This window comes from Mirounga angustirostris, unplaced genomic scaffold (assembly GCF_029215605.1).
Source record: "Mirounga angustirostris isolate CCGP_5_RB_7025 unplaced genomic scaffold, mMirAng1.0.hap1 SCAF_17, whole genome shotgun sequence".
In the NCBI taxonomy this organism is placed as follows: Eukaryota; Metazoa; Chordata; class Mammalia; order Carnivora; family Phocidae; genus Mirounga; species Mirounga angustirostris.
The window spans coordinates 32,415,806-32,430,809 of record NW_026991725.1 but is presented as its reverse complement, the minus strand read 5'-3'; the positions used below and the strand labels follow the sequence as shown (position 1 = coordinate 32,430,809).

Sequence of the window (15,004 nt, the reverse complement as noted above, 5' to 3'; positions counted from 1 at the left end):
TGTGGGAGCCGAGCTGGCTGCCCAGCACCCACCTCTGCACCTGGCTTTGATACTTTCTGCCTATTGGTACAAAACCACTCTGCTAGGGTAGGGTTTTTTTTTTTTTTTTTTAAGATTTTATTTATTTATTTGACAGAGAGAGAGATAGCGAGAGCAGGAACACAAGCAGGGGGAGTGGGAGAGGGAGAAGCAGGCTTCCTGCCGAGCAGGGAGCCCGATGCGGGACTCAATCCCAGGACCCTGGGATCACGACCTGAGCCGAAGGCAGACGCTCAACAACTGAGCCACCCAGGCGCCCGGGTTTTTTTTTTTTAATTGCTGGGCGAAGTGGCAAATGTGGCAAGATCTGAGAAAGCAATGGTTCTTAGTCACAAAGAGAAGTTTCTCGTGGCAGGGCATGTCAATTAGGGGCAGACCCAGCTCTGTGACAGTGACTAGCCTCCTGCAGGGGGACAACAGGGGGCTCCTCCTGGAACTGTCCGTGCATCAAAGGCCCCCAGCGGTGTAGACGCTGCATATCCAAAGAGAGAGTAGGGGGAGAGCGTAGGGCAGTTCCTCAGAATCTTGCACCTAGAATTATCCTATGACTTGGTAATTCCACTTATGGGGCCTACACCTCACAGAGCTGAAAGCAGGGCCTCGAGGACGTATCTGTGCCCACGCTCATAGCAGCCTGATGCACGGTAGCCAAAAGGTGGAAGGAACGCAGGTGTCCATCAACCAACGTATGGGTAAGGAACGGTGGTGTGCACAGGCAGGCGAGTGTCACTCAGCCTTAAAAAGGAAGCGGATTCTGACACCCGACTCTGACATGGACGATCCTTGAGGACATCCCGCGAAGTGAAGCAAGCCAGTCACAAAAGCACAGGTACCGTAGGCTCCTATTGCTATGTGGTTCCTGGAGTCATGGGATCTGTACAGAGAGAACAGTGGTTGCCAGGGGCTGGGAGGGGGCAGGAACCGGGAGTTAGTGTCTAATGGGACAGAGTTTCAGTTTGGGGAGATGACAGTGCTTTGGAGGTGGGCGGTGGTGATGGTGGCAGGACAGTGCGAAGGTACCCGAAGGTCGTAGCAAGGTGCCCTAAAAGTGGTTAACACGGTACCTTTTCTGTTGCGTGTATTTTGCCACCGTTTAAAAAAAAATACAAACAGGACTGGTCTGAAAGTGAGGTTCGCCTGAGGGGGGAGCCTGCCACAGGAAAGCACGTGAGTCGGGCGTGAGGAGGGAGGGAGGAGTCTGAATTCACACACGCAGAGCCACACAACCGCAGAAGTGGGAGTACCTTGTCCCCTCCGCCGATCCGGCCGCTGGACCCCGGGCTGCCTGCGTCCCCACCCCCCACCCCGCCCACCCAGCCCAGTCCTCCCATCAGCAACGACGACGGGTAAGGTCACGCCTCTCCCTTCTCTCTTGGCAGCCTGGAAGGGGTTTCCCACGGACTGTCAAGGCCCGACTTCTAGTCCCTTCCCCTCTCTTGGCCTGTTTCCCTGGCCAAAGCGGGCAGAGACCCCCAGAGTTCCTTCTGGGCCGATGTTCCCCGCCGGGTGAAGCTCCCCCCTGTCATCTCTGAGTTCACGAGTTTATTGACCTTGCTTTTATGGTTGCTTCCTGTTTTTGTCCCGCTTCCTCTCCTGTTCTGTCATCAGATGACGGATTTAGAAGCGAGGGGCTGCCTTCTGGCCCGTGGGCCCACGTGGGTAAGGCCTGAGCCATCTGCGCTGTGCTCTGAGCGGATGCAGAGAGAAAGGGATGGTCCCCTTCCTCTAGGGATTGCATCTGGGGTTCCTGATGAATCTCTCTTCTAACTTTCTTACTATAGGTCACACAGGTTTTGCTAGTTTATTCCTCTTTTACTGCTACTGTAAATGGTGTGCTTTTAAAATTTTGTTATTGTATGTTACTGATAGACATAAAAGCAACTTATTTTTTGGATCTTGATCTGATAGCTAGTTGCCTTGCTAAAGTCCCTTGTTGTTTTGAATCACTTGTCTGGTCATTCTTTTGGATTTTCTACCCAGGCAATCGTATCATATGGAAATACTGAGAGTTTATCTAGGACCTCTGGAGCAATGGTAAAAATAGCAAAGATAGTGGGCATCCTCATCTGGTTCCTGCTTTTATAGGAAATGCTCCTAAGATTTACTCATTAAATATAATATATGCATAAGCTTTTTGTAAATTCTCTTTACCAGTTTAAAGAAGTTTCCTTGGGGCGCCTGGGTGGTTCAGATGGTTAAGCGTCTGCCTTCGGCTCAGGTCATGATCCCGGGGTCCTGGGATCGAGCCCGCGTCGGGCTCCTGGCTCAGCGGAGAGCCTGCTTCTCCTTCTCCCTCTGCCTCTCCCCCTGCTCATGCTCTCTCTCTCTCTATCTCTGTGACTCAAATGAATTAATAATAATAAAAAAATCTTTAAAAATAAGAAAAATTAAAAAATAAAGAAGTTTCCTTCTAGGGGCGCCTGGCGGGCTCAGTCAGTGGAGCATGAGACTCTTGATCTCGGGGTTCTGAGTTCGAGCCCCATGTTGGGTGTAGAGATGACTTAAAAATAAAATCTTAAAAAAAAGGTTTCCTTCCAATCTGCTAAGATCTTTTTCATGAAACGATATTGAATGTTCTCTCTCTCTCTTTTTTTTTTTTTTCTGGATGATCCTATGTTTTTCTTCTTAAATCTGTTAATGTAAGTTTTTAGTTTGAGCTCCTCTAAAGGCAGAGCCTGAAACAAGGACTTGGGTTCAGGTAGGTTATTTAAGAGGTGATTCCAGAAAGCTGGGAGTGAAAGAGCAAGGGGATCTGAGAGGGGAAGGAAGAAAAGCCAATTAAAGGTGCCTTGACTGAGGTCATGGATGCAGGCAAAGAAGGCTTGACTCTCTGCAACCTTGGAGAATCCTGCTAGGTGCCTCCCACAGTTGCCCAAGGAGAAGGAAGAGGCTGGAGCTCACATCCCACAGCTCCTGTCCTTTACTGGTTGAGGGCTGCATCTTAGGGAACTTCTCTCCCACTTTTGGGAAACACTTAGGCTGATAAGTGGCTCCCAAAGCATTGAAGAAGACCCTGAGGCAAGAAGCAAAAAGAAACATGGTATAAAGTTGAGGTGGGACACTGCAGGGTAAGGTAAGTCTAAGCTTGCATGAAATTATCTGCATTAAGTTCTGCTGATATCAGAGAAGGGCAGAAGTGATGTGACAGAGCACCAAAGTTTTCTGTTACCAACATAATAAATGATATCTGTAGGTTCTCTTCTATTGTTTTTTTTTTTTAAGATTTTATTTATTTATCTGAGACAGAGAGAATGAGAGAGACAGAGAGCACATGAGAGGGGGGAGGGTCAGAGGGAGCAGGGAGCCCGATGCTGGACTCGATTCCGGGACTCCAGGATCATGACCTGAGCCGAAGGCAGTCGCTTAACCAACTGAGCCACCCAGGTGCCCGGTTCTCTTCTATTGTTAAACAACTTTTGCATACCCAAGATAAGGTCAATTTGGATGTGATATATATATATTTACACACTGCTAGATTTGGTTGGCTAGCATTTTTCGTATAATTGTTGCATCTATATTCATGAGTGAGTTTGGCCTCTAATCTTTCTTTCTAATCCTGTACTGGTCTCATTTTGATGTTAAGGCTAAGGTTACCCTGGCCTCATAGAAAGAGTTAGTGTTCCTGCTTTTTCCATTCTCAGGGAGAGTTTTCATAAAATTAGAACCATCTCTACTTAAACTTGCATAACACTATCTGGACCAGGTATTATCTTTGTAGGAAGATTTTAAATTATGGATTCAGTTTCTTTAATAGTTATAGAACGATTTCGGGCTTTTTATTTCTTCTCAAGTGAAGTTTGGTAAGTTATATTTTTCTAAGATTTGGCCTGCTTTGTTTCTTTTTTTTCTTTTTTTTTTTTTTTTGCATAAGTCATTTATAGCCTTTTAAAATTTTTAATTGTGGTAAAAAACACATACCATAAAATTTACCATCTTAACCATTTTCAGTGTAGAATTGGTTGTGTTAAGTGTATTCACGTTGTTTGGCAGCTAATCCCCAGAGCGTTTTCATCTTGCAAAACTGAAACTATGCCGATGAAGCAGTTCACTTCCCCTCCCCCAATCACTGGCAACCATGGCGACCTTCTGTTTCTATAAATTTGTACTGTCTTCATTGTAATCCTGTAGCTATGTTCCCATTTTCATTCCTAATACTGGTGACTTGTACCTTCTTTTGTTTATAAGTAGATTTCACCAGAGATTTGCGTATACTATTAGTTTCTCCAAAGAACTTTTGGTTTTATTAATCCTGTCTACCACATCTTTGTTTTCTATTTTGTTGGGTTTTGCTCTTTATTATTCCATTTTGCGTTTACTTTGTTGTTCTCTTTACTTTGATTTCTGCTCTGATCTTTACTCCCTTTTGAGTCACTTTCGGGTTTTCTTTGCTGTTCTTTTTCTAACTTCTTAACTACATACTAAGATTGAGTACTTACTTCTGACTTTTTTTCTAATACAAGCATTCAAGCCTATCCATTTCCTTTGAAGTGCCACTTTTGATGTATTCCAGACATTTTAATATAAGTATCACTCAATGCGAAGATTTTTAAAACATGTCATTACAATTTCTTCTCTGACCCATGTGTCAGAGGACGTTTTCACATTACCGAGTATATGGGGCTGTAAAGCCTATCTTTTTTTTTTTTTTTAAGATTTTATTTATTTATTTATTTATTTATTTATTTATTTATTTATTTATTTAAGAGAGACAGAGATAGCGAGAGAGAGCACCGGTGGGGAGGAGAGGGAGAAGCAGCCTCCCCACCAAGTGAGGAGCTCGATGAAGGACTCGATCCTAGGACCCTGGGATCATGACCTGAGCCCAAGGCAGATGCTTAACCTACTGTGCCACCCAGGCTCCCTAAAGCCTATCTTTTTGAAGAGTTTGTGTTCTCTAATTTAGAGGTGCAGATCGAGCTTTTAAATTATGTGTTTCATCTCATCCATTCATTTACACTCTTGTTTGGTGGCTTCATTATTCCTAATTGAGAGACATGTATTATAATTCCTTGCTATAATGATGGTTTTATCTCTTTGTGGTTCTTTCAAGGCAGATGCTTACAAATTTAGAAGAATTATAACTTTCTGGTGATCTGTCCCTTTAGTCCAGGCATTCATGCTATCCCTCATAATATTTTTGTCTTAGAAGTTCTCTTTCTCTGATATGAACAGAACTTTCCCAGCTTTCTTTTGGTTAGTGTTTGCCAGGTATATTCTTTCCCATCTTTTGACTTTCAACCATTCCATACTCTTATGCTTTAGGTTTGTCTCATAAATACCAGAGAACTGGGTTTTGTGGGTTTAAGATTTTATTTATTTGTTTGAGAGAGAGAGAGAGCACAAGCAGGGGGAGGGGGAGAGGGAGAGGGAGAAGCAGACTCCCTGCTGAGCAGGGAGCCCAATGCAGGACTCGATCCCAGGACTCTGGGATCATGACCTGAGCCGAAGGCAGACAGATGCTCAACAGACTGAGCCACCCAGGCACCCTGGGTTTTGTGTTTTCATGTTTTAAAAATCCAATCTGAGATGAGAATTTAGGAATGACTGAGTCCACAACTCCCACTATACTCTACTGAGTAAGAGTTGAGTTTAAAAACCTGCATTTTCAACAAGTTGACAAGAACCCTAATCCAGAAGTTTCTCTTTTGAGGTTGTGTGTTTGAGCTACTTATAGAAATAGACTTTATTTTTTTAGAGTAGTTTCATCTTCATAACAAAACATAAAATGGCCCCCACGCATGCACAGCCTCCCCTGTTGTCAACACCCCCCACCAGAGTGGTCCACCTGTTATGTTCAGTGATGCTACCCAGGCACATCCTTAGCACCCAAAGTCCACAGTTACATTAGTGTTCACTCTCGGTGTTGTACATTCTATGCCCTAAAAATCCTCTGTTCTCTGCCTATTCACCCTTCCCTCTGCCCCAACCCCTGGCAACCACTGATCTTGCCTAAGTTCTCATTTCACTCTATCACTTAATAGCTCCATGACCTGGGTACATGATTAATTCACCTAAGCCCCGCTTCCTCAAATGCATAATTAGAATGCAGAATGGTTCCTTATTTTTGTGGTTCCTTATTTTTGTATGAAAATTAAATAAAACAATGTATTAAAACCTCCCTTCAGTCCCTAACAGAGAATACACATCAACAAAATGTTAGTTTCCCATTCCTTCCCCCCACCCCCTTCTCTTAATAATCGGAAATCAAGTTTTGCTGAGAAAAGGCAAAGGGATGTTCCCTTGTGACAGGGTGTATCACCAGAAATCTAAGCAGGGGAGGACACAAGAGGTTACTGCCTCCCAAACCCTCTCTCTCCAACTTGGAAAGTCCCTCCCTTTCTGCTTCCTCTCAGGAGGGTTCCCATCCATACATTATCTGTCTTCTCCATCCAACACCTCTGACCTACATCTGACAAACACACAGGTGTGTGTTTTAGTTTTGAACTTTTTAAGACTTCTCAAATTAAATATTATAAATATTACATACTTATCTTCCATATTTGTTTGCTGTTTTGTTTTCTCATGCTTCCTTCTTGCATAGAAAACTCTCCTGCAATCATTTTTTCTTCTGGACGCACATCTTTAAAAATTCCTTTAGTGGAGGTCTCTTGGGGGTAAACTCTCTCAGTCTCTGTTTATCTGTCTTTCTCTCACTTTGGTTCTTGAAAGACGGTTTTGTTGGGAACATGAGAGAAGTCACTGGATTAAGACCCAGTCATGACAAAACCCTTCCCCAGCCCTGTGAAGACATGAGTTCACTCCCCAAACCGACACACCAATCTCCATTCCCCTCAAATCCTCTTGTATCTTCCAGAGCAGAGCATCTTAACTCTTCCAGCTTTATTGTCCCCTTCACTGGAGAACTCAGAGACCTAAAGAACAAGGCAGGGAGTATTTGGTGGTAGAACAGCGCTCTAAGAAGGAGCACCTGAATTTCTTCTCTCATCTACATGATGGTCGGGTTCCTCTCATCCCTGGGCAGCTTCTTGGTGACAGGAAGCGTTGGTCTTCCCTCTTTGTTTGGAAGCATCCATCCGGCCTTCTAGGGTCTGATCATCAGGCCCCCGAATCCACATCATTCTCTCTCCCGGAAGGCCTTGCAGCCTCATGCCAAGTCAGCACCCCCGCCCCCCACACCGCCTTCCCATTCTGCCCCAAAAGTTCTGTGGGGCAGAACGGGGCTGCAAGTAACTCCCGGTTCACAAGGACCCTGACTCCCATGGGCAGGTTTGAAGGGCCAGAACCTTCCAGCCTGGAAAGCACAGAGTCATCACCAGCCCCTCCACCCAGACGCCACCCCGTAGCCAGCACGCAACCTGGGACAATTCCGGGTCCCCTTCCCTCCACCACTGAGTCCAGTTCCTCTCTATCAGCTTCTGCACTTGCCGGGGGCGTAAGTGCGGATAGCTGCTGGTTCATGGGTGCCCGCTGTTAGGATCAGGAAGAGAAGGGCTTGTTCCTACTAGTTCTGGTTCAGAGAGTCCCAGGAAAACCGCTGTCCAGGCTTCACTCTGAGGGCCCATCTTTGGGGGGTGAGGGGCCCTGATTGGCTTTGTTAGGTGTTCAGCCAAGCTCCGTGGCCTGGGGATCAGCAGAGACATCAGCAGGAGAAAGGTACACTGGACAGGCCCAAAAAGAAAGACCCCATGCAATCTTATCTGGGTGGTACACCAAAACAAACTACTTCTTCTCTTCATTTACTCAACCATTCCTCCATCCCTCCATCCATCCTCTTACTGAACAGTTACTCAGCATCAACAGTTCGCCGGGTAGTACCTACCATACCCGTGGCAGAACAGTAAGCAGTTCTAGAATCAGCTTCTGCCCTGCTGGACAGGCCAGTGGGGAGGGAGGGGAAGTTGATGTGTAAGCTATCAGATCCACAGCCACATTCCCATGCCTGGAGATCAGAGAGGAAGTGGTGGGTGGGAACAGGGGCTGAGGGCTTACAGCAGGACCTTGGCCCCCAGAAGCTTCACTTGAACACTGGTGGGGATGGAGTCAGGCTGGCCCAGCTGTGTGTGCAGCTGGGATTCACAGGCACAGACCCATCCAGAAGATGTTTGGAGAGCTCCCTGGGCATGAGGCGCACACACACACGCACACACACCACAACCACTACCCCCGCCTAGCCCCTTATGGCAAGGAAGGCCCCAGCAATTTCCTTTGGCCTTCTGCTGTCTTGCATTTCTCTCGCAAGGGTCTCCTGGGCATGTAGCTTCTAAGAATCCTTCTCTTGCCCCTGCTCTGTGGGCTTCCTCTCACTCATAAAGACTTCACTCTCTCCTAGGGATGTGACCTTGGCAAGTCAATCACTCTGTGCCTCGGTTTCCACATTGGTAAGATGGGGACAGTGAAAGTACCTACCTCACAGGGGTAGAGCGCTTCTGACAGTGCTGAGCTGTAGTCAGTTCACTATTGCATCATTTTTGTTATGATTTTTGCTGTTATCGCTCTCAGCATCATTATTATTCTGACCCAGTAGAGACCACAGGGTCTCCAGCACAGCAGTGCCCGCTGTCGGAGCCCCAGGGCCGCACCCTCAGCCTCTCCGTGGGCTGGACGAGTGTTCCCTGCAGCGCCACATGGACCAGATCCTGGGCTGGGGTTACAGCTCGTGCTTTCCTCCATCTTCTGTCTACATCACTCCAAAGCAGTGCCATCCAGGGACGTCCCTGGCTCCAGGCTGACCAGCAGCCCTTGCCCACCGCACACGGTGGTGACAGCTTTTGGCTTCAGTAGCCAAAGAGAAGGGGACAACTTCATTCCACCCTCATAACCCAGAACCGAGTTAGGCCTGAGCCCTGAAAATGCCGGGGCACCCCTTGTTAAAGCAAGGAGACCCACTCCTCTCCTGCCTCTCCCAGGCCCTGCTGCCCCCAGGGACTCCTGCTTCTGAGGATTCCCTCAGTAGGTGACAAAGCCTTTCTAGAAACTCACTGCAACGCCTCAGGCCCTGAGCCCCCCTCCCCAGACCAGGGCTCCCTGCCCAGAATGGTTGGGAGGAGACACCATAAGCCAGGCCCTAGAAATGGAGGCTGGGGGTTTGGGCTACAGCCAGACTGAGCCCCATTACTCTGTGCCTGGGCTGCTGGGCACTCTTGTGGGAGCTCTTCCCTCAAGTTGTCCCTATCAGCTGAGTCCGGGCAGGGTGAGGTTGCAAGCCGGGTGCGTGTTGAGCTTTCAAAAGCCGTGCCAAGGTGGGGGGTGTCCATCTGAGCACTTCCACTGCCTGCCCGGGTCTGCTTAGAGAAGGCCAGCTCCCGGCCTGCTTTGCGAAAGAGACAGCCTGTCCTGGACAGACCTGACTTCGGATATTCTCTTCCCAGGAGGGAACTCGATAATGTGTCCTGTGGGATTGGGGGTTCTCAGGTCTGGGGCTTGTAGGCATCATGGTCCTTTGCGCACACACAGTGCCCTGAACCCCATGTGGAGGCACATCACTCACATGTGTACCCGCCGCTTGCACTGACCCCCAGAACAGTGACATGGCAGGAGGCCAGGTCATACCCCGGCTTATCGGCTACCTCCCAGCTTCCTCTGCCTGCGTTCCTGCAGGCCTGGAGCTCTGAGAGCTGGCCTTCCACGTGGCTTCCAGAAGACCTCTCAGATAATGAGAGGAAATGTGGTCATCAGCTCATAGAAGACTGGGGTTCCGGGCTACAGCTCTAGGCCACCACTCCCTGACCTGGGTCCACCATCTCCCTCCAGGAGGCCCTCAGCTGTTCCCAGTGAGCCTGTGGATGCCACTCGAGATGTCCCCTTTTGGCTGCTGGGGCCTGCCTGCCGCCCTTCTTGCCCTGTTCTGCTGCCCAGGTGAGCTGGTACCTGGGGATCTTGACTTGGCATGTGCCAGGCCAGAGGGGGGGCTGCCTGTCCCCCTGGCTTCAGGCGTGGGAGGCGGGGCTGGTCCTGAAGTCACTGAGGCTTTGAACACAGGGGCAGCCCACCCTGGGCGCTGGATGCTCTACCAGCCTGGCTCCCCCATGATCCTGGATGGGGGGGTGGGGAAGCTGGTCTTTTGGAAAGCAGGTTGAACAGGCTCCACGGCTGCATGGCCTGTGGAAGTGGCAGGTTGTGGAAGCTGAATGGTGGGCTGCGTGGGGGCCTGAGGCAGGAGGGGATGCTGGGGTTCGAGGGAAGGTGAGGGAATACCCCAGCTGTTCTTCAGATGCGGTCCAGGGACAGCAGGGGGCAGCAGAGGACATGGCCTTTTCACGACCCCAGGGAGTCCGGGGACTGTGAAGGGAAATGCTACCATGTGCTCAGCACTCTGTTTTGGACAACCTGGCAGGTGCTTTTCAAGGGCTAGCTCACCACAACCCTGCAGGAAAGGGATTACTAGTCCGTTTGACAGGTGAAGAAACAGGTTCAGAGAGAGAAATCACCTTGCCCGGGGTCACACAGCTGGTACATGGCAAACTCAGGATTCAAATCCAGCTCTGTCTACCTGCAAAGCTCCTTTCTTGCCACTTCATTATATGCCACTCACTGAGCGCTGAGTGGGGACTTGCTGGTGTGGGGGAAGCACAGGATAGGCCCCGCTGGTTGAGATCAAGGACCTTCTGAGTGGGAGCTGAGCTCTGAGGACTCAATCTTGAGGCATCAAATACTTCTGGATGTCTGTCACACACAGGGCATTGTGCTAAGCACTGAGGGAAACCTATAAAATCTCAGCCCTGCCTTCTAGAAGCTCTAAAACATCTAAGGGAGAGTTGGCATGGATATCAATCATTTGCAAGGTGGTCCCATTATCTTCCTGAACTCCTCTCCCCCTGCCTTCCTCCTCACTGAGCTCTAGCTGTCCTGATCTTGCCATTCCTCAAGCACACCATGCATGCCCTTGACCCAGGGTCTGAAGGCTGGGAACACTCCCCGCTCGCCAGATATCTCCAGGGCTCACACCCACCTCTTTTCGTGTCTGTGCTCAAATGTCAATGCCTTGGTGAGGCCCGTGCTGACCACCGTATTAAAATGGCAACTCCACCTCATTCCTGTTTCCTGTCCCAGGCACTGATCACCGTCGGACAGGGCTGGATATTTCACTTGTTGATTATTGTCTCTCCCCTTCATGACAAAGGGAGCTCTGCAAGGGCAGGGTTTGGTCTGCTTTGGTCACTGCTGTGTTGTCAGAGCCTAGAACAGGGCCCAGCACACAATAGGTATTTACAAAGTATTTGCAGAAGAAAGGAAAGGAGGGAGGAAAAGGTTGAACCTAGGGCCACAGGGACCCAGAGCACCCAGTCCACCTCCGTCTCTGAGAGGCCTTCATGGAGGAGGGGACATTTGAGCTGGGCTTTGAAGGTCACATAGGATCCCTCTACATGGAGATGGAAGACGTGCACGGAGGAGACTCATCTGAAGGTGGTGGGCTGGAGGAAGAGCTGTGGGGTCGCCTCCGCGGTCTGGACACAGGGCGATACATAAGGCCTGACCAAGGGGACAGTAGCAGACGGGCCATCTCTGGCCTATCTTCTTGGGTACCTGCCCCGCGATCAGACTGCCGGCGGTGGGCGGGCCCACTGGGCAAGGGCAGCAGACATGTTTGCTGCCCAGTCTTTCTGGTCTTCCAGGGTCTGGTGAGGGGTTCGAGGTGCACATGTATCCGGAGCAGCTTGTGGTGGAGCCTGGAGGGTCAAAGTTGATCAACTGTAGTACCAGCTGCGCCCAGCCGCAGACCGGTGGCCTGGAGACCGCCCTAACCAAGACCCTGCTGGAGTCGGGAGCTCAGTGGAAGCAGTACTTGGTCTCCAACATCTCCCAGGACACAGTCATCCACTGCTACTTCACCTGCTTCGGGAATCAGAAGTTAAAGAGTCTCAACATCAGCGTGTTCTGTGAGTGCCACCCTGCGGGGCCCTCTTCCCCAGGGCCGAGCCCATGTCTCCTGACTGTTTGCAGAGCAACTCTGGTACTGCTCCTGGGCATTCGCTTTGGCCCCCACCTCCCTGGGCTCCTGGGGGGGCAGGGAGCAGGACCCCAGCCATGGGCTCAGAGTCTGCTCACACCTTTCACTGGACTCCATGAGCCTGCTGGCCACGCCGCCTCCGAGGCTTGCTCAGAGGACAGTCCAAGCAAGGTTTGCACAAACTGACAAGTCATTTCCCCGGCAGTGCTCACAGCCTCCTACCTGCTCAGGAGCAGCCCATCACCGGACACCCCCCACCCCACCACAAATAGCGGGGCGCCAACAGAAGGGCCACCGTGCTCTCCGGTCGCCCCTTCACCTCACGGAGAGAAGGTTAAGGCATGACCTGGTGCTTTTATATTCCTTTTTTTTTTTTTTAAGATTTATTTATTTGAGAGGGCTGGGGAGGGAAGGAGGGGAGAGGGAGAGAGAACACGAGCAGACTCGGGGCTGAGCGCGGAGCCGGACACAGGGCTTGATCTCACAGGCCTGAGATCACGACCTGAGCAGAAACTGAGAGTTGGGTGCTTAACCGACTGAGCCACCCATGTGCCCCTGCTTTTATATTCCTGAGGGCCCCTGGCAAATGTGTGACCATCACCCATACACACCTGTGCACGGGCCATGGAGACCTCCCCATAGGGCAGGATTCTCTCAACGTCTCGGCACCAAGGGTATGGCTTGGGTCCTCCCCATGACCAGCATCAGTGGATCAAGTGAATAGAAAGATGTTCTAAATCCAACATATTACCTTGGGGTGATGGGGGCAAGGTATTCTAGCTCGAAAGGGAATCCATGATACCTCTGAGGACCCCGTTTAATAGATAAGGGATGGCATGTCTAACTAAGCAAGGCAGGTCTGACTCCAGCCCCCGCCCCTTAAGTGGGGACCCCACAACTCTTGGCCCAGTTCCAGTGAGCACCCCCTTCTTAGTCTCAATATAATTATCCAGCTGTTTAATATGGAAATTTGTGTTTGATTTCTGGAGAAGGAGACAGATCCATTTTTTTTTTGTTTCTGGTTGGCTGTACAATTTCTAGACCTCCTCTTTGTAGACCCCTGGCCACCTCCATTCTTGTCAAGTCCAGAAAACGTCATGTTGATAAAACTCCCGGCCAATCCATCCTTCACCCTGAACTACTTCCTCTGTCCTCTCCCTATGCTCTAGAGCAGGCCAGGCCCCAGCCCGCTTCCTCCCCACGTCCAGCCGAGGCCCTGAGAACACTGCGGCGCCAGGGGATGGGCCAGGCTGGAGGGTGGGGGTGCTGCTGGGACTGCACCCCCATCCTGACCAGCCCTCCCCTCTCCTTCCCTGCAGACCCTCCAAAGCAAGTGCTGCTGAAGCTGCAGCCCGCGTGGGTGGCTGTGGGGAGATCCTTCACCGTCGAGTGCCACGTGCCGGCTGTGAAACCCCTCGAGAGCCTCACTCTCACCCTGCTCCGTGGCCAGGAGGCCCTGTGCAACAAGACCTTTGCGAGGGGAGACAGTGGCACCCGAGGGGCCACGGCCACACACAACAGCACGGCTCACAGGGAAGACGGCCACCACAACTTCTCGTGCCACGCCCGCCTAGATCTGCGGTCTCTCGGCGGCGGCATCGTTCACCGTGTCTCCGAGCCCCAGATGCTCAAGGTCTATGGTGAGGGGCGCCCCCCAGATGGGAGGGGTGGGAGAGGGCATTCGCTTTCAATTCCTTAGGGGAAGAAAGAGCCCTCAGCACGCCCTCCGCCAGCCCAGGGGGCAGGCACCCAGGGACCCCACGCTGAATCCCGGGGCTTCCCTCTTGCTCTTCGGGACCTTGACCAAGTCACCCCCCCTCTCTGGCCACGGCCCCTCTCTACGTTCAGAGGCTGGGCCCAGAGGTCCCCTGGAGCTCTGCTGTTCTGTGACTTTTTTTTTTTTAAAGATTTTATTTATTTATTTGAGACAGAGAGAATGAGAGAGACAGAGAGCACATGAGAGGGGGGAGGGCCAGAGGGAGAAGCAGACTCCCTGCCGAGCAGGGAGCCTGATGCGGGACTCGATCCAGGGACTCCAGGATCATGACCTGAGCCGAAGGCAGTCGCCCAACCAACTGAGCCACCCAGGCGCCCTGTTCTGTGACTCTTGATGGCCAAGGTGTTCCCTGTCTTCAGAGAGTTTGGTAGAAGCTCACTCCGCTCTGCCCAGGGCGGGGCTGGGCTGGGACCATGCCGCGGTCCAGGCCACGGTGGCCAGCATACATACGCTGCTGCCAAGGGCCGGTGGCCTGGACCCTGGCCTACCTTTCCCTGAGATCCTACACCATTCGCCCTTCATCTCTGCAGCTCACGTGGCTGCAAGATGGATGAGGCGTGGGCGGGTGACAGGCGGACCCCTCCCCCGTGGGCCCTGGCCTCGAGCACCGGAGGACTTCTGAGACCACTGCCCCCTCTTCCCTCCCCAGAGCCCAGGCCAGACAACCAGATGGTCGTCATCATCTCTGTCGTGTCGGTGCTGCTGTTCTTGTTTGTGACATCCATCCTCCTGTGCTTTGTCTTGGGCCAACACTGGCGCCAGAGGCGGATGGGCGCTTACGGGGTACAGGATGCTTAAGCAGGGCCGAAGTCGGGCCGACTGGGCACAGCCTACATGAGTGGCACGGCCACCAGCGCCGCAGCCCCTGGAACTCAGCACGACTCCTCGGGATCGTGGTCCAGCCCTGACTACAGGACTGTAACAAGCAGCCGAGGACATCGGGGTCATTTCCTTTTCTAGTCTGCATATAAACATCTGGACTTAACCCTGTGCCTCCATGTCTTCTCCTGGGATAGAACTCCACGGCCAGGAAAGGCACCCACCAGGCCTGGACTTCTCCCCAGAGGTCTCCTAAGCCTCCCTCCCCCCTCGCCTTCACAGGGGCCTTCCAGAGCCCCAGCCAGCCCAGGCCCTGGGGCATCCCCATGCTGACCAGCCCAGGCCCTGGGGCGCCCCCATGCTGACCAGCCCAGGCACCAGACACCCTTCGTCGTGGAGCCCTGAGTGACTAATTTCTCCCGAGGGACAGGGACGTGGGGGAGACACGCCCTGGCCCAGGA

General features: G+C 51.5%; 1 protein-coding gene across 5 annotated transcripts; it reads left to right on the top strand.

Moving 5' to 3' along the window:
* The first annotated feature begins 319 nt into the window (after positions 1 to 319).
* ICAM2 (intercellular adhesion molecule 2) lies at positions 320 to 14,709 on the top strand. 5 transcript variants are annotated; one of them, XM_064582736.1, is made up of 5 exons: positions 320 to 868; positions 9,751 to 9,855; positions 11,613 to 11,876; positions 13,267 to 13,587; positions 14,374 to 14,709. In XM_064582736.1, the coding sequence occupies exons 2-5, from the start codon at positions 9,783 to 9,785 to the stop codon at positions 14,520 to 14,522; spliced, it is 807 nt and encodes a 268-aa protein (XP_064438806.1). In that variant the 5' UTR covers positions 320 to 868; positions 9,751 to 9,782; the 3' UTR covers positions 14,523 to 14,709. The 5 variants fall into 5 exon arrangements, with proteins under 5 accessions (XP_064438806.1, XP_045744613.1, XP_045744614.1 ...); XM_045888657.3 differs by lacking the exon at positions 320 to 868 and adding an exon at positions 1,140 to 1,385; XM_045888658.3 differs by lacking the exon at positions 320 to 868 and adding an exon at positions 2,669 to 3,112.
* Positions 14,710 to 15,004: the final 295 nt, after the last annotated feature.

Bases quoted from the DNA above. Each gene is read 5' to 3' on its own strand.
- ICAM2 (XM_045888656.3), top strand. From the start codon at position 9,663: ATGTGGTCATCAGCTCATAGAAGACTGGGGTTCCGGGCTACAGCTCTA. The intron at 9,856-11,612 runs GTGAGCTGGTAC...CTGGTCTTCCAG, and splicing joins TGCCCTGTTCTGCTGCCCAG to GGTCTGGTGAGGGGTTCGAG. The intron at 13,588-14,373 runs GTGAGGGGCGCC...TTCCCTCCCCAG, and splicing joins CCAGATGCTCAAGGTCTATG to AGCCCAGGCCAGACAACCAG.